Source organism: Dipodomys ordii, unplaced genomic scaffold (assembly GCF_000151885.1).
Source record: "Dipodomys ordii isolate 6190 unplaced genomic scaffold, Dord_2.0 Scaffold81, whole genome shotgun sequence".
Classification (NCBI taxonomy): domain Eukaryota; kingdom Metazoa; phylum Chordata; class Mammalia; order Rodentia; family Heteromyidae; genus Dipodomys; species Dipodomys ordii.
Window position 1 is genome coordinate 855,420 of NW_012267297.1, and position 19,285 is coordinate 874,704.

Here is a 19,285-nt window from a genome sequence, read left to right on the forward strand (position 1 = left end):
ACTCCGGACCTCCTTCCCATTATCGCCACAGCCAGCAGAACTTACCGCCCGGATGCCGAGCTCAGCAAGGACCCCCAGCTCAGCTTTGTAGAGGTGTCACCACACCATCTTACGCAGCGGAGCGACTCCACACCAGTGATACCCAGCCTGGTGACAAAGGTCACCTGCAGAACAGCTCACCAGCCATTCTGTTCCACCAGCACTGACTCGGGCAAGGGTCCTCCCCACCCCTCTCTAGGGCAGGACCTGAGTGAACACAAGCGACACCAGGCCTGAACTTGAGTCCTCCCGACATCATGGGAAGGGCAAGGGTTTTAACTTCTCACGAAGAAGGAAGAACACTTGTATTTTTCCAAAGTTTTATTATAAAAAAATCAACATTTCATTTGTTACAATTCAGCTTATTGTAATAATGAAAAAGGGTTTATACAAGGTCCTTTTGTACAGTTTATAATTAAAGCACTTATTTTACAAAAAGAGGGGAGTGAGGGAGACGAGGGATGACCAAATGTTGGCCATTATAATATAAATACATCCTTGCAAAGCACCATCGTACCCACGTCGATGTACAAGAAACACCAGCTGACATTAAGACACGACAAGTTAAAGCTTAGGAAACAATTTAAGAACACACAGGATAAACACCCGAAAGCAGTGCCAGTTCCTTCACTTGTATGTAAGCCAGCCTGGCCCGACATCCTTCCTGATTCTCACATCCCTCACTAACCCTGTCAACAGCTCCACATGGCACTGGACCACATCACTCCTTGCTGTTTTCCTCTCAGTATCCAGACTCAGCACCGACACAAACAGATGCACATTTCCACCTCACCATCTTCTCTCTGGGAAAGACAAACCTCAGACAGAGAGTAAGCAGAAAAAGCACGCTGTCTCAAAGTACTCTCTGTACTTGAGCAAAGGACATGTTGTATCTAGGAATCTTTTTCAGCAATCAACAGTTTCCAAATGGCTATGAAAGGGTAAATCTCACCTCAGGCGAAGGACGAGAGTAGAGCCAGGAATCTCTGATTCTAAATCATTAATATAGGGTGCAGGTGATTCACACCTGTGATCCTAGCTACGCAGGAAGCTGAGATTTGAGGATTGTGGTTTGAAGCCAGCCCGGGCAGAAGTCTCTGAGACTCTCATCTCCAATTAACCAGCAAAAAATCAGAGCTGTGGCTTAAATGGTAGAATGCCAGCCTTGAGTGAAAAAGCTCAGGGACAGCACTCAGGTCCTGAGTTTAAGCCCCAATACTAGACCCCCATCTCCCCTGTCCCCAGCCTAAGTCATCACAATAAACCCAAGAATCCCCACCCTCATTTAGGTACCGAGTTAGTCTAATCTGTAGAACCCAACCACAGAGAAATGTCCTGAGAACAATACTCACGTCAGTGTTTCAAATTACATAATTTTGTGTCTTAAGATTCAATATCCTGGGCTGGGAAGGTGGCTCAGTGGTAGAGTGCTTGCCTTGCATGCCTGAGGCCCTGGGTTCGATTCCTCAGCACCACATAAGCAGAAAGAAAAAAGCCGGAAGTGGCATTGTGGCTCAAGTGGTAGAGCGCTAGCCTTGAGCTGAAGAGCTGAGGGACAGCGCCCAGGCCCAGAGTTCAGGCCCCACGACCGGACCCAAAAAAAAAAAAAAGATTCAATATCCTCTACTCTTAAAACTAAGAAGGTCAAAAGCCACATTCTGAGACTATTGTGAAAGTATATGATCCTAGAGGTCAGAAACTGGGAGCTGGGCTCCAGTGGCTCACACCTACACTCACTCAGGAGGCTGAGATCTGAGGATCGCCAGTCAGAAGCCAGCCCAAGCAAAAGAAGTCCATGAGACTCATCTCTAGTTAACTACCAAAACAAAACAAACAAACAAAAAAAAAAAAAACAGAAAAACTGAAGTAGAACTGTGGCTAAAGTGGTAGAGCACTGACTTTGAACAAAAGTAGTTCAGGTTAGCCCCAGGAAAGGTACAAAGAAAGAAAGAAAGAAAAAAGAATGCTATTACGCTTTAAACAACAGTCATTTATCTGTACCTAGTCTCTGTGGTCAAAACGCTAACATTCTCCTATCCACCCTGTGAGCACTATTATTTAAGGATGTGAAAACCCCCAGATTTTTCTTTCTGAATAAGAAATAAAAGGATTTTTTAAAACTGTCTTTGTAAGGTTCTGATCTATGCAAGGAAAAAGATGCTCCCTCAAAAGCGAGGGCTGCGTAAAACAGGTGTGGCTACCTTGCACTTTACCCAAATGATTGATACTGGGGTATTTAGTTTTTACGAGACTGTCTTACAAACATAGCCCATGCTGAGCCAGAACTTGCTATGTGGCCCAGGTTGGCATTAAAACTCTCCCGATCCTCCTGCCTTCCACATAACTGTAGCGACCATCGCAACTGCGCTTAATATGCACGTCAGTCATCAGTAAAATTTTACTGCTTTTAGCCAGGCACCAGTGGCTCATTCCTGTAATCTTGGGGACCGTGGTTTGAAGCTAGCTGGGCAGGAAAGTCTGTGAGACACTTATGTCCAATAAACTATAAAAAAAAAAACTGGGAAAGCTGTGGCTCAAGTGGTAAGGTGCTAGGCCTAAGCAAAGGAAGCTCACGGATAGCATCCAGGCCCTGAATTCAATCCCCAGGACCAACTGGCACAAAAAAATAAAAATAAACAAACTGCTTTTGCGCTTACTTAGCCCACATCAGGTGAAAATAGGGTCTTCATTCCTAAAGTCCCATTGTGCCTTTACAATAGTTTTCCTCAAACTTACGAAAAGAATCCGATATTGCCTGGTGGTAAACTTACTGGGTATTTTTATGTTAAAATAGAAACAGCTCTGGAATCTTCTGCTCAACAGTTGCCACTGGTGATGCGGCAAGTGCTAAACACAAACTAAAATTTCATGGAAATCTTTTTTCTCCCCCTAAGCTTAGCTGTGCATCTGGCCTGAAGATCAACAGGTCCTTCCCCATCTGAGAAATACTCTCAGTCATGAAGGAACGCCTCTCAACACGGCAGAAAGGATGCTGACTGAGCCGGCGCCTCTCCCGGAGTGCTTTGTCGTCACCATGGTCTAACTCCTTGGGCTGAGACAAGACAAGGCGGCTCTTATTTCACTACAGTGCAAGTTCTCACAGGGGAAGCCCACCAGATAAAGACGCACACACACTGTAAACCCAAGAATTCTCAAGCCCCAAGTGGCACCCAAGGATTGCTAACCTTCACCTTCGTGTATGCGTCACATGCCGCTGTCTACCATGGGCCCAGGGCCACGTCAGTCTTGTGTAGACTGGGGACACTTTGTTCCAACAAGAGGAAGAGTTCCTGCTTGTCAGAGTGAAAGGTGAGTCACTGACTGGTATCGTTCGCTCACAGGCGAAAACAAGTGTACCTGATAAGCTGCTCCAACCTCACTGTTGCCAAAACTCTGTCCTCTCTTCTGTGGAACCCCCCCCCCCACCAGCCTAATAATATCCAAGGGTCTCATCAAGACAGCAACAACAATAACAAATCAATAACTGAACACAATGTGTTAAAGCAAGAACACACCGGATTAAAAACAGTATTAGCAGTGAGAAGGGGCTGAGCCTGGGACGGGCAGCAGAGCAGGGGCTCCAGCAGCCCCCACGCCACACAAGGCAGGGCAGGCAGGACACACAGACGTCCCCACCCATCCCCTTCTGACAGGTGAGGAATTCACACTGAGCCTGCTCCACACACACACACACACACACACACACACACACAAACACACACACACACACGGGGATTGGAAGAATAATCTGACCAACCTGACATTCACAGTGGGTAACAGGAAGAAAGATATAAAACTCAGGTCGCACATTAGAGGAGGTATGTATGTAGATATCATTCTGAAGAAAAAAAAAAAACACGTGAAGAACATGAAAATATCACAATCAATATAGGAAAAACCTAGTGATAACAATTTTTTTAAAAGATTGTCTCTAACCAGAACATATGTAAAGTGTTTTACTCAAAATTCATATGTGAAGATGATTTCATATTGTGATGCCATATGCTACAGGATTCATCTACAAGAGAACGTAACGCTCAGGTCTGTAAATCTGAAACACTGTCTGCATACACTGTAGATATTCTAATGAGCACGAAAACAATCCTGGAAGTACTGAAGATCAATAATATGGCTAATTTTTTATCACTATGCAAAAACAGCAGTCAAACGGAAGGGCCGAGCCCAGTGGTGGCTGGGGCTAGTCCACCAGCTTTGGAGAGCTGGGGCAGGGGACAGCAGGCTCAGGCTGCCAAACCTTCTGACATGATCACTCCCACCGCAATAAAGCCCAGGACAGATCACTGTCAGGTATCTACGTTCCTTCCTAAAACTGTCAGGAGTCACAAAATGAAGCCCTTTGTCCAAGGTTAACAGTAATGCTATTTTGTTTTCCTTCTGTGAATTCTTGTTGACCCTCAACTGTGTGTCAACCTGAGCCTATCTGGTTATTTCCAAGTATCGCTGGGTGAACTTAATTTCTTCTTTCTTCCTTTTTGGTATCAATGTGGCCCAGACACTCCTGAGCAGCGGTGCCGTTACTAGCCCTGCTTCCTCTGTACGCTGTCATTTCACTGGGTTTAAGGCATGCTTTGTGTATTTAGTTTGCAAAAATAAAACTTTTAGTACAAATTTATTTTTTGTACAAACTTTTATGGCACAAGCAGCAAATGTGCTGTTTTAAGAAAATATATAAATATCCTTTTCTTCTGTACAAATATCTTCAGCATTCCCCAGCCCCTTTATAAAGTTAACTGTACACGACGCTGCTCATCCCCACTCGGGTCTCCACCGGGCGAGGGGTCCGAGACGGCTCTGCTCAGGAGGAGTCCGTGCAGGGCGAGGGTGGCGGTGGGTAGAGGTGATGCGAGTAGCTCCGCTCAGTGTATGGAGACGGCGGGCAGCTCTCACAGTTCTCCTCTGCTGACAAGTACTGGCTTCGGGGCGTGGGGGGAGGAGGGGCGGGCTCCGAGTCGTAGTTCAAATCACTGGTGTAGCCCTTGGCTGTGGCTGCGGAGGCCACAGAGGCCACTCTGCGGCTGGGAGCACAGTCGCTGTCGCAGACGTCGGTGCTGCAGGGTGTGGTGGGGGGCGCGAAGTGCCGGTAGCTGTAGGGCCGGTAGCTGAAAGACAGAGTTCCTGTTATATAAACCAACCTGCCTTCTTGGACCCCAGGGGTGCTGGGCAGAGGAAGGGAGCCCAGCATCACACTCGTGACCACAACGTCCCTGGCAGCAAGGGAAAATGGACGGAACAGAGGTGAACACAACCTGGTGATGCCGCTGCGTCTGCAGGCTGGGCTGGACTTCAAAATAGAAAAGGAGTACTCGAAACTTGTTCTGGGGCTGGGCATGTACCAGGGCTGCAGCTTGTGCATCGCACCCGAGGACCAAAGCAAGAGCACAGGTGTGCCACAGAGCTACATCCCCAGTTCTAGATTTACAGACAGTTCTCACCACAGCTGCAGTAGCTAGGAATACAGGTGCGAGCCGCTGGTGTCCAGCTATATGGCAAAAATCACCTCATTTCATTATACATCTATGTATTATATAGCTGTATATAATGTATGGTTTGTGTATAAGACTTCCCACTAAACAAGGGCACCACAAGAGAAGGGACTCAAACGCTGCCTCTGACAGGGGGCACCTGACACGGAACTCCGGGGTACACACTCAGCTCGCCTCGGGAGACATGGCTGCCAGAAGCCCCGAAGTAAGCAGGCCTATGTGCTGAGCAGCTTTGCAAGTATCAATACTGACATGTTCTCAAGTTTCCCCACCTAGCCTTTAAATGGCCAAATATTCAGATCAGAAGTCTCAACAAATGAAACAAACTAACTTGAGACATGGGAAATGGTTACACAGAATTGTTTCTAATTAAATTATGTTTATTTTGCTCTTTTTTTAAAACTTGAATTAACTTTTTAAAATGAAAATGTATTATTGAAATAAACTCCAGGAAATGGAAACATGAGGTTTTTTTCTTTGTTGAGGTTTTTGTTTTCTTTAGTTTGTTCTGTCTTTGAGAGGGCATGGGGGTCAGAGAAATGGGGGGACAAGGGGTGAACAATCACAGCAGTGGTACTCACTGGACACGATGTGGAGAACGAACCATACACCTTGTGGATGGGGATGGGAGGGAGAGAGAGAGAGCAAGGGAAGGGGGGACACTGTCCAAAAAGAAATGTGCTCTTTACCTGACTTACATAACTGTCACCCTTCTGCACATCACTGTCACCTTTACAGTAACAATATAAAAACAAAGCTTTAAGAAAATAAAATGAAGTTTTAAATCCTGTTTTCTATTTTCAGGCTTTTAACAAACGTGGCAAGGAAAGTGGCCTTGTGGTAACTCATGAAAGCCAAAGTATCACCCTCAACGGAAAGGAGAATTGCCAACAACACAAAGTACTTTCTACTTTGTCCTACGCAAAGACACCACACTACCGGTGCTCGGCAACTCTGAAGGCTGCACAGCGGTAGCAGCTGCAGGCACCATGCTACCCTTCTGCTGCTTTCTGAAGTCACACGGAATAGCAGCACGATGGTAAGTCTCCAATGTGCCCTGTGGGTGTGTATGTGCTTGGGTGCACAATCACCAGGCTAGAACACAGGCACACCTGACGCTTGGGTGTACAATCACACTTCACTTAGTGAGACCTGTTTATTCCATCTTTTGCTCTGTTGACAGCAACACACAGAGCCAAAAGCAGACTTTCTTCTCCTGACTTCTCAAAATTTCTGTGTTTAGCAGTTCTCAATTCCCTAAGAATATTTTATTCTTAGAAAATCAATCACACTTAACCTAAACAACAACCCATTGTAGAACTGGTCACGTGGACAGGCTGCCAGCCCACAGAAACAGCCAAAAACTAGTACTAGATTACAGCACACCAAGAGTCGCCATTAACTCTTTTAAAAAGATAATACAACAAGGTTTCTTTCTGTTGTTATCATGGGTGGTGGGCTTTGTGTTTACTTTTTTTTTTTCTGTTGGGGGGTTAAATGAGGGTAGTACAGAAAGGGAAGGAGGGAGGGTAAACAAAAAATGTTGTCACGCTACTCAGCACACACTACGGGGAGAATGATGTGTGTAACTTGTGGGTAAGGAAGGAGGAGGAAAATTGGGGAAAGAAGGAAGGGGTGACGTTGTCCAAAAAGAAATGTACTCATTACCTGTCTTATGAGATGGTAGCCCCTCTGTACCATCATGCTAATAGTAACAATAAAATTACTTTTAAAATATAGAATGCAGCTGGGCACCAGTAGCTCAAGTCTGTAATCATATCTACTCAGGAGGCTGAGATCTAGAGACTGCAGCATGAAACCAGCCCAAGCAGGAAAGTCTATGAGACACTTATCTCCAACGAACCACCAAAATGCTGAGGTGGAGCTGTGACTCAAGTGGTAGAGCTCTGGCCTTGAGCAAAGAAGTTCAGGGACAGGTCCAGGCCTGAGTTTAAACCCCAGGACTGGCTCCACAAAAAAAGAGAATCAGGAAGCTGGAACAAGATGGTGGCTGACTAGGGAAGAGGGTAAATGAATGCGATGGGACAAATACAGCAAGAATACTCATGTACCTATGTGATTAACGAGTCTGGGGAAGGAGACAGATGGACAGGGGAAGGAAGGTAGACAGGGTGAATGATGGAGAAGCACTTGAATAAACACATTAAATCCTAACGCCCTTATACAAACTCCAAAAAAAAAATAATAAGAGAATTTGTGGGAGGGACAACAGCACAACTCCTGTGCCCTGACTACTGACCTGGAAACACCAGCCTCATGTATGGGAAACTATCCTCTATACACCTGAACTTCAGCAGTCCACAGGCAAAGAGCAAGCCCAGATGTGTGCATTTCCTCCAGCCCAGAGGTAGAATGTGATGCCTATACACCAGGACTTCACTGGGCCCCAGGTAGAACACCTCCCCTGTGTCTGGAGGTACCATCGCGGTACCTCCAGACAACACAAAGTTCAACGTTGACAGTACGGTTCTGCAGAACCACAGAAGGCATCCAAACCCACCAGGGAACACATTGTCTGAGAGCCGACTCAAACCACATTTAAAACTGGGGCTCAAACAAGCACATGCTGGAGTATCTACCCTTAAGCCTCTTGATCACACTAAGCACACATACAGAACACCCCTGCCCACATCTCTGTAGTTCAGCAAGACCACAGCTGGAATATCCCCTGAATATGGCTGTAATCACCAAGCCCACAGGAGGAGCACGACGGTCAGCGCGCCACACTTCACTGGAGGAGCACCACAGTCAGCACTCACACTTCACGGGAGGAGCACCAGTCAGCACTCACGCTTCACGGGAGGAGCACCACAGTCAGCACTCACGCTTCACAGGAGGAGCACCACAGTCAGCACTCACACTTCACGGGAGGAGCACCACAGTCAGCACTCACACTTCACAGGAGGAGCACCACAGTCAGCACTCACACTTCACGGGAGGAGCACCACAGTCAGCACTCACGCTTCACGGGAGGAGCACCACAGTCAGCACTCACACTTCACAGGAGGAGCACCACAGTCAGCACTCACACTTCACGGGAGGAGCACCACAGTCAGCACTCACGCTTCATGGGAGGAGTACCAGTCAGCACTCACACTTCACGGGAGGAGCACCACAGTCAGTACTCACACTTCACGGGAGGAGCACCACAGTCAGCACTCACACTTCACGGGAGGAGCACCACAGTCAGCACTCACACTTCACGGGAGGAGCACCACAGTCAGCACTCACACTTCACAGGAGGAGCACCACGGTCAGCACTCACACTTCACGGGAGGAGCACCAGTCAGCACTCACACTTCACGGGAGGAACACCACAGTCAGCACTCACGCTTCACGGGAGGAGCACCACAGTCAGCACTCACACTTCACAGGAGGAGCACCACGGTCAGCACTCACACTTCACGGGAGAAGCACCAGTCAGCACTCACGCTTCACGGGAGGAGCACCACAGTCAGCACTCACGCTTCACAGGAGGAGCACCAGTCAGCACTCATGCTTCACGGGAGGAGCACCAGTCAGCACTCACGCTTCAGCAGGCACGCCGTTCCATCTGGAATTCACAGAGCCTGTCATTTCAGCACCCTCACCCATCCATCTGGAGAACAGCAAGTGCACACATGGAATGTTTCCTGGTCTATGCAGCCCCCTCACAGATGGACTTCATCAAACACAACACCGTTTTCTCTAGATTTTGCTCCACCAGTAAAACACAATGGTGAACAGTATAGTGGTGGCTCACACCTGGTAATCTCAGCTATTTGTGAGGCTGAGATCTGAGGATCATGGTTTAAAGCCAGCCCAGGCAGGAACGCCCACAAGACCTTTCTCTCCAATTAAAACACAAAAACCTGAAAGGGGAGCTGTGACTTAAATGATGAGGTGCTAGCCTTGAGCACACAAGCTCAGGGACAGGATTCAGGCAACTGGAATCCCAGCACCTAGCTTTCTGGAGGGCAGTGTAGACACAAGCAGAAATGCACACCTAGGAATCCATACCTCGCCACGCACACAGAAGGCACACGACTGCCAACAAACACAAGAATCAACACACATGGAATACCCTCACCCATCTCCTGCGGAAGTGCTAATTCCATCGACTGGAATACAGTCACTCACTGAAGAGATCGGTCAGCGCACCTGTGGAATACCATCCTCTTTGAGGCCCTTCTCAGCATCCTCACAGTGGAATACAAGTATACACACATCTATACTTCCTTGTGCATCTCGTGGAAGTTTACCCAGGTCATGTTTGGAATAACAGCATATGCACCTGATGCTCACATCTGAAAGATCAGCAGATGAGCGTGGAGATCGATACACATGTAGAATACCATCGACTGCCCCCCTTCCAGCATTACCATATGTGGAATATCAACCTTAATGAATCTGCAAGTCACTGAGAGCACACAAAAATACCACTGTCTATAACCACTCCATCAGTTCAGTAAGGAGTGCAGTCCACCATCTTCTGTGGAAATTATAATGCCAGCGCACCTGTGGAATACCATCCTCATCTGGAGACCTTTTAGCATCCTCACAATTGGAATATCATCATATACACATCTAGACTTCATTGAGCCTTGATATGGAATACCTTCGCATATACTGTGGGAGTTTACCCAGCTAATGTTTGGAAGACTATGGCATATGCACCTGGAATACCAGCACCTGAGCACAGGGATCAACATATATGTAGAATACCATTACTAACCCTATAGCACTCAGCATTGCCAAAGTTGCAATACAGAAATAGCACAACTGGAATACCATCCTGAATATAACAGGAATTCACCAGGCCAACACATCTGCACTTCAACAAGCCTAATATGGAATAACATCACCATTTTTTTCTGGAATTTACAAAGCATACCCTTGGAATACAGTCACATACTCGAGGAGCACACATATGGAATACCATCCTATCTTGGGGTCTTTTCAAACGCCTCACCCTTGGAATATAATTGAGAATATACATCTGAACTTCTTCAAGCCCAGGTCTGGAATACAGCCCCAATTAATGGGAATTTCTCCTGCTCACCCTTGGAATACACTGGCATATGGACCTGGAGTGGCTGAGTTCACACGTGGATACCTGCACCTAGACATCTGGACATCAACCAAGACACAAGGAGAATTACAACGCCTACACATCCAGATCTCACCAAGCACTCACATGGAGTACCAGCAGCTAGGAATACAGGTACGTTATCAGCATAGATGTGGAATACCATTGACTACGCCTCCAGCATTTAGCACAGCCAGGATTGAAATACCATCGCCAGCATCTCTAGAGTACGGCAATACCACAATTGGAGTATCATCCTGAAAGAGTCTGCAATTCACTGAGACCACACAGAAATACCATCACCTGGGATCACTACTTCATCAGCCCAATGTGGAATACCATCACCATCTCCTGTGGAAATTATAATGCCCTCAACTGGAATACAATCCCCTATCTGAGTGATTATCCAGTGTCACTGTGATAGATCATCCTGTTTTGTCCTTTTCAGCAACCTCAGAGTTTCTAAACACAATTATAAACACATCTAGACTTGGTCCAGCCTTGGATGGAGAATCATCACCAATCCAGTGGAGTTCTTCCAGATCATGGTTGGAATACAATGGGATATGTACCTGGAGCTCAGGTGTGGGATATCTGCATCTAGGTATGTGAATGTCAACCAAGACACAAGGGAACTGCAATGCTTACTCATCCAAAGATAACCATGCACACACACAGAGTACAAGAAGCTACAAGTACATAGAGTAACACAGACGTGGAATACCATCAGTCATATGCCTGCAGTATTCAGCAAGGCCAGAGTTGGAATACATTGACTATACCTGCAGAATTCAAGATCACTATTTTATCAGCCCAATATGGAATACCATACCACCATGTCCTGTGGAAAACATAATGCTATCAATTGGAATACAATTCCTACCCAAGTGGATATTACCCAGCACACATAAGGAGTATCATTTTCTCTTTTGGAGCCTTTTCTGCATCTTCGCAGCTGGAATACAATTATACATGTATCTAGACTTCCTTAAACCGTCACATACAGAGGGAGTTCTGCCAGTTCTTGTTTGGAATACAGTGGCGTATGTGGCAGGAACTCACACTGGAGTATCAGCACCCAAGTACAGGGATCAACACACATGTACAATACCATCAACTAGGTCCTAACATTCAGAAAGACCAGCTGGAATAACATCACCAGTGCAACTTAACACAATTGAATATGGCTGAAATCCACCAAAATACATGGAAAATATTAATCTGCTCTGTAGTAAGTCTGGTAAGGAATACCATCCCCTTGTCATGTGGAAACTACAGCATCCGTGTTCGGAATACAATCACCTACCCATCAATGAGCAGGTAGAACATCCTCTTCCTTGATCTTCTTTTTAGCAACCGCACACTTGGAATATAATCATATAAACATCTGGAGACTCTCCAGCCCACATCTGGAATACCATTACCTATAAATCTGCAGTCCATCCTGCTCATCCAATGTGTATGCACCTGGCTTTCCCAGAATAGACATTTGGAATATCAGTATCTGGGCCTCTGGATGTCAAACAAGACACAAGTACATTTGTAATACCAACCCATCTAGACATCAATCAGCAAGCACATACAGAACACTAAACAGCTACAAATACAGAGTAATACCGATGCACATTACCATTAACCAAGCCTATATTCAGCATTGCCAAAGTTGGAATATAGAAATATCACAATTGGAATACCATCCTGAATATGCTAGAATTCACCAAGCCAACAGAAGTAATACCACTGTCAACACATCAGCACTTCAACAAGCCTAATATGGAATTAATATCATTTTATCTGGAATTTACAAAGCCTTTCTTTGGAATACAGTCACCTAACTCAACTGGACCTTTGGAATACCATCCTATCTTGAGGTCTTTTCAATCACCTCACCCTTGGAATACAACAGCGCACACACCTGGACTTCTTCGAGCCCAGGTCTGGAATACTAGCGCCTATCAATTGGGCATTTCCCCTGCTCACCATTGGAATACAATGCTGTATGCACCTGGAGTAACAGAGTTCACACATAGAATACCTGCCCCTAGATAGACACAATACAATTCTGGTTCTCATACAGCACAAACAGGGAATACGATCAGCTATGGAGAAGTGATCAACACACATACAGAAAACCATCAGCTACACCTCCAACAATCAAAAAGGCCAGAGTGGGAATGCTGTCACCATCACCTCTGGAGTAGAACAATATCACATTTGGAATACCAGCTGAAAGAGTCTGTAATTCACCAAGAGCACACAGGAACACCACTACTTCATCAGCCAATGTGGAAATTATAATACCCTTGACTGGAATACAATCACTACCTGAGTGGAGATTAGCAAGCTCACATGTGGAGTATCATTTTTTTTTTTTTTTTTTGGTTGGCTGTAGGGCTTGAACTCTGGGCCTGGGCACTGTCCCTCAGCTCTTCAGCTCAAGGCGAGCACTCTACCACTTGAGCCACCACAGCACCACTTCCGGTGTTCTGAGTGGTTTATTGGAAATAAGAGTCTCACAGACTTTTCCTGCCCAGGCTGGCTTTGAACTGTGATCCTCAGATCTCAGCCTCCTGGGATTACAGGCGTGAGCCAACAGTGCCCGGCTGGAGTATCATTTTTCTGAGGCCTTTTCAATATCCTCACAGATTGACTTCAGTATTATCACACATCTAGACTTCCTCAAGCCTCAGTCTAGAATACCATTGCATATATCATGGGAATCCTGGCAGTTCATGTTTGGAATACAATGGTATATGCAGCTAGAGCTCACATTTGGAATAGTAGCACCCAAAACAGGGATTGATACACTTATGGATTACTTACCATCAACCACTCCTATAGCCTTCACCATCACCAAGGTTGAAATACAGAAATATCACGACTGGGACTGGGAAGGTGGCTCAGTGGTAGAGTGCTAACCTAGCATGCATGAAGGCCTGGGTTTGATTCCTCAGCACCACATACACAGAAAAGGCTGGAAGTGGCGCTGTGGCTCAAGTTGTAGAGTGCTAGCCTTGAGCACAGAGAGGCTCAGGGTCAGCGCCCAGGCCCTGAGTTTAAGCCCCAGGACTGGCAAAAAAGAAAGAAAGAAGTATCACAACTGGAATACCATCCTGAATAAGCTAGAATTCACCAAGCCAACAGAAGCAATACCAGTCAACACATCAGCACTTCAAACAAGCATAATTTGAAATTGATGCTGTATTCTGGAATTTACAAAGCCTACTGTTGGAATACAGTCACCTTCTTAACTGGACCTTTGGAATATCATCCTATTGTGGAGTCTTTTCAATCATCCACCCTTGGAATACAATCACACACACACACACACACACACACACACACACACACACACACACACACACACACACAAGCCCAGATGTAGAATACTTGCCCCTATCAATTGGGAATCAACCTGCTCACCCTTGGAATACACTGGCATATGGACCTTGGTCTTCTCACACTTGGAATAGAATAAACATCTTGAATATCACATCTGGAATACCATCACCTATAAATCTGCTGTTCAGCCCCTCCTAATTGGAATCCGATGGTGTATACACCTGGCATTCTCAGAATGCATGCTTGGAGTATCAGTACATGGGCATCTGGACATAGGCCAAGACACAAGTACCCTTGCAAAACCAGCCATCTGGATACAGCAAGCACACATGGCATGTCAAGTGACTACAAGTACACAGATCAAAACAGGTGTGGATTGCCACTGACCACACTCCAGTACCCTGCAAGGTGGAAGTTGGAATACAATAGGAATACCACTTGAATATAGCTGGAATTCACCAGCCAACAGAAGTAATTCAGCATTGACACATCTGCATTTTCACAAGCTTAATACAGAACAACATCACCATTTTTTTTTTTTGAAACTTACAAAGCCTACCCTTGGAATACAGTCATCTATTCAACTGGAGCTTAGCAAGCCCACATGTGAAATACCATCCTATCTTGGGTTTTTTCAATGTCCTCACCCTCGGAAAACAATCCTACATATATCTGAACTTCTCCAAGCCCAGGTCTAGAATACAGTCCCTATCAATTGGGAATTTCACCTGTTTATGCTTGGAATGCAATGGCATATGCTCCTGGAGTGGCAGAGTTCACTTGTGATATACCTGTACCTAGACATCTGGACATCTACAAGACAAAAGGGGAACTGAAATGCCTTCACATCCAGATATCATCAAGCGCATGTGTGGAACAGCAGCAGCTAGAAGTACAGGTATCAGCAGATGTGGAACACCATTGACTTCATCTCCAGCATTCAAAAGGCCAAAGATGGAATGCCATCACCAGCATCTCTAGAGTACAGCAATACCACATTTGGAATACCATCCTGAAAGAGTTTGCAATTCAGCACCACAAGAAAATACCTAGGATCACTACTTATTTCCAATAAACACTCAGAAAACTGGAAGTGGCGCTATAGCTCAAGTGGTAGAGCACTAGCCTTGAGCTGAAGAGTTGAGGGACAGGGCTCAGGCCCAGAGTTCAAGACCCACGACTAACAGAAGAAAAAGAAAGAAGAATGCTAGCCCTGAGCAAAAAAGCTCAGGGACAGTGCCTAGACCCTGAGTTCAAGCCCCAGGACTGGCACAAAAGAAAATTTTAGAGTTTATGGAGACCACAGATGCCTAGGCATCTATACTACACCAAGCAGCACCAAGATTACTGTCACTATGTTGTGTGGAAATCATAATGCCAAGGGTTGGAATACAATCACCAACCTGTCTGGAAATTAGCATAGGTACCTGTGAAATACCCTCTTCTTTCATGGCAGCGTGACTGTTGGAATACAATCATATATACATCTGGGTTTCCTATCCATCAATTTCAGTCTGCCCATGGTTGGAATACAAAGGCATCTGAACGTGGAGTTCCCACAGGGCACATCTGGAATATTAGTGCTGAGTCCTATGGATGTCAGACAAGTCACAAGCATAGGGGAATGCTGACGTACCTGGAGGTCCCTGACCACTGTCCACGCATCTGGTGATCCAGCACACACGTAGAACACCACTGCCTACAAGTCCACTGATCAAGCCCACAAGTGGAATACTATCAACCCATGCATCGGCACTTCACCACACAGCAGTAGCAACTCTGCCGTTATGCATCTGGAAGTCATCAGCACACAGATGGAATACCATCGTCAAGCAGCCACAGATCTGTGGTGCAGCAGGTGAAATGTTTACCATGTTTATATTTATGTCCATGTAATTATGTTGTATTGACTGTTTGTTTATATGTTTATGGAGTTTAGTAGGCCCACAGGTGGGATACCATAGCCCCAGAGTCTCCAGTTCACCAAGGCCACAACAGCAGAGTGTATGGCATCTAGAGTCCAAGCCCAAAGGCAAAGCACCATCACCTATGCATCTGTAGTTGGACACGTCCCTCAGCAGAACACAATCACCTAATCACCTGGAATTCACCATGCCACTGATGCAATACAATCTCTACACATCTTCACCAATCCCACAATGAACTCCACCTCTTCATCCTCCTCAGCACCTCTGATGCTTGATGTTCATTACCTGTATGACCGGTGAGTTGAAGGACTGTTGGAAGAATAACCAAATTCCATAGTGTAATGTGATCGCTCCGTAGCAGGGGATGGAGGAGGATTCAAAATCTAAAACAAAAAATGATTAATGTCTTAAGTAACACCATAGATTCTATCTCCTTTTCCTCCATCTTGTGTTCTATTCCTTCCTATATGTATACTATTAACATAATTCTTTTCCAAGGAAAACTCAAACAGCCCTTTAGAATTTTGGCTCCCTTTCCCTAGAAGACAATGTTACCATGGCCACACACAACCAAGGGATGAAAAGAAAATAGACTGTTCACTTATTTAGTACAGCTGGGGTCTAATTTTCATCATCTTTTTTGGGGGGGAGAGGGGGAGGGGGCAGTACTGGAATTGGATCTCCACTTCAGGCTCGCTAGGTGCTATACCACTTCATATGTGCCTCTCAACCTATATTCTGACTTTTTTTCAAGCCGTTTTTCTATGTTCACAGAAAACTTATAGGGTTGGGGGAAATCCTAGCTTTGTTTCCTAAAATGAAGGTTCTACACCTGCCAAGTTATGTACACAGTGATTCTATTTTACTTCAATTATAAAGTTAATGCAGTTCTTTCAAATAAGTTCTTCAATTATAAAGTTAATGCAGTTCTTTCAAATAGGTTATTAGCTAGCAAACTTAAAAGGTTTACATAAACACAGGATAGTTAGTAGTGGTGGTGGTAAGTCCCTAGAGCCTTATGTATTTAAATTCTACGTTAAAACAACTTTTATACTACCATCATTGAGTACACATACCTAATGTGGTTATCCTAGATGTTATGATGTTAGTTTGTATTTTTCCTGGTCCTGGGGCTTGAACTCAGAGCCTGGGTGCTGTCCCTGAGCAACTTTTGCTCAAGGCTAGCATTCTAACAACTACACCCACATCTCTACTTTTGATTTTTCTGTGATTAATTGTGGAGTCTCATGGACTTTCCCTGACCAGGCTGGCTTCACACAGTGATCCTCATATCTCAGCCTCCTAGGATTACACGTGTGAACCACTGGTGCCTGGCTGATGTTATATGTTTTTAACACTCAAGGAACAACAAAACAGATCAGGCTGCTTACTGCAGGGAAGTAAGTGCCTTTGGTACTTGAAGAACTGCTTGACGATGCTCCGGTGACGTGGGCGCGGTCGTAGGGAGGTCCACTGCTCCCCCCCATGATGCTCAGGGAGCTGATCATTGACTTTCCTCGAGACATTCCTAACATGAAAGAGGACAAAGATTGCAGATGAGCCATGCCCAGGACATAACATCATATGTAATTTGGGATTGTAAACACCAACAGTCAAAACCGTGATTTCAAACAAAGTAAAAAAGCCTTCATTCCCTATCAATAGCAGAACAGCTCCACCTACTGGTGGAGTCAAAGCCCTGCAAGGTGAGAGGTTCCAATGGAAGTCCTGAAGTGGGGGAGAGATACTAACTGCTCTGAGGAAAGCAGAAGCCAATTTCAAGGCACAAACACAACATGTGAAAGGCATTCCTCTCCCCCCAGTGTTAAAAAAAAAATGTACAATCCAAACTACTAATGTGTAAGAGATTATGAAAATAGGTATGACCCATTATTGCAGCTGTCTGCTTGCTTCAGAGCTAAAGGCAGAGTAAGCAGTTTTTTTCAGAAGCCTCTGCTCCTCCAAGCTCACTACCAGCAGGACCGCTTCTGGAAAGGAGCAACCTGCCCCGGTGCTGTCCGCAGGCTCCATGTAACACTGACTACTTGGCCTCACCCCTGTCAGCCACACTCCTTCCCCTGCCATCCAGCTGTCCAAAGCCCAGTCTGCTCATCTGAATTTGGTGGGGAGGTTGGACTCTTTTTTTCCTGAGGGCTGTAGCTTCTAGGTCCTCACCTCAGGCACAGGCTCCCCACTTTTTGAGCCATGATACCATCAGGGTAGAGGGAGGGCTCAGAGCCTACCGATGATCTTTTTCTCTGTCCCTGGGCAGTTTCCACTGAGCCACAAGCCCTCTGATTTAAGGAGGTGTGAAAAATAAAGTGTTTTCAACCTAAAGCCATCTGGTTGAAAGAGCCTATTTCTATCATGGGAGTGCAGTAATCTGTTCTTGTGGCTTCCCAACTCACCCGGAAGAGACCCCGACAGAGAACTGGGGTGTGGCACATAGCCCAGTGGCACTGAGGCCGGGCCGGGCACCACATAGTCATTGGTCATGGTCTCTCCATCACCCTTCATGCGTGGACACAGCATCCGCTGGCAGATGAAGTAGATGGTTCCAGAAACAAAAATGGTGACAATCACTCCAATAACAGAACCGACTGTGTTGGTGGCCTGTGGGGCTGGCTCTTCCGTTGGATCTACAATGGAGAATACTACATGGTTATCCAACAAGGACAATGCGTATATTAAGACAACCGCAAAGCATTTTTTGTACATACATTTATGCTATCACCTATGGAAATCTACTTCTGTGGATGTTTCTCTGAACATAACAAAACTGCTCTCTTTAAGGGATTTCTCAAAGCAAAACACACACAAAAAAATCCCTGGCACAAAAAGCCAACTTAAAAAGGCTTTCTGTTGTTGTTTCTATTTTTGTTTTCCTGTCTTATTTGTTCATTTATCTTCCTTTGGGAGGGACAAAGGTGAACAAATGAAGCAGTGGTACTCACTAGACACTATGTGAAAAATGAACTATACAACTTGTGGGTGGGGACAGGAGGGAAAAACTGGGAGAGAGCCAGGGGAAGGCTGGCATTGTCCACCTCCTCTGAACATCACCTTTAGAATACCAATAAAAAATAGACAACTTAATACTTATTTTTAATAAGGAAATCTTAATCACAAAGAAAAGGAGAAGCCAGGAGACGGTGGCTCATGCTTGTAATCCTAGTTACTCAGAAGGCTGAGATCTGAGGACTGCGGTTTGAAGGCAGGAAAGTCTGAGAGACTCTTATTTCCAGCTAATCACAGAAAAAGCTGGAAGTAATGCTGTGGTTCAAGTGGCAGAGCAAAAGGAGCTCAGGGACAACATGCAAGCCCCAGGACCGGGAGAAAAGAAAAAAGGAAGGAGAAAGCGCTGTAACCTACCCAGGAAGCTG

The 19,285-nt window shown here is 45.6% G+C and overlaps 1 protein-coding gene across 1 annotated transcript in view; it reads right to left on the reverse strand.

The window, feature by feature from the left end:
- Positions 1-3,724: 3,724 nt before the first annotated feature.
- Lrp6 (low density lipoprotein receptor-related protein 6) overlaps positions 3,725-19,285 on the reverse strand; it is a 74,245-nt gene continuing 58,684 nt past the window's right edge. The window contains exons 19-22 of the mRNA XM_013025113.1: positions 18,311-18,541; positions 17,294-17,430; positions 16,188-16,285; positions 3,725-5,159 (exon numbers count right to left, since the gene is read on the reverse strand). Of these exons, the coding sequence (XP_012880567.1) occupies positions 4,856-5,159; positions 16,188-16,285; positions 17,294-17,430; positions 18,311-18,541 (770 nt within the window). The 3' untranslated portion in view covers positions 3,725-4,855. The remainder of the gene's footprint in view (positions 5,160-16,187; positions 16,286-17,293; positions 17,431-18,310; positions 18,542-19,285) is intronic.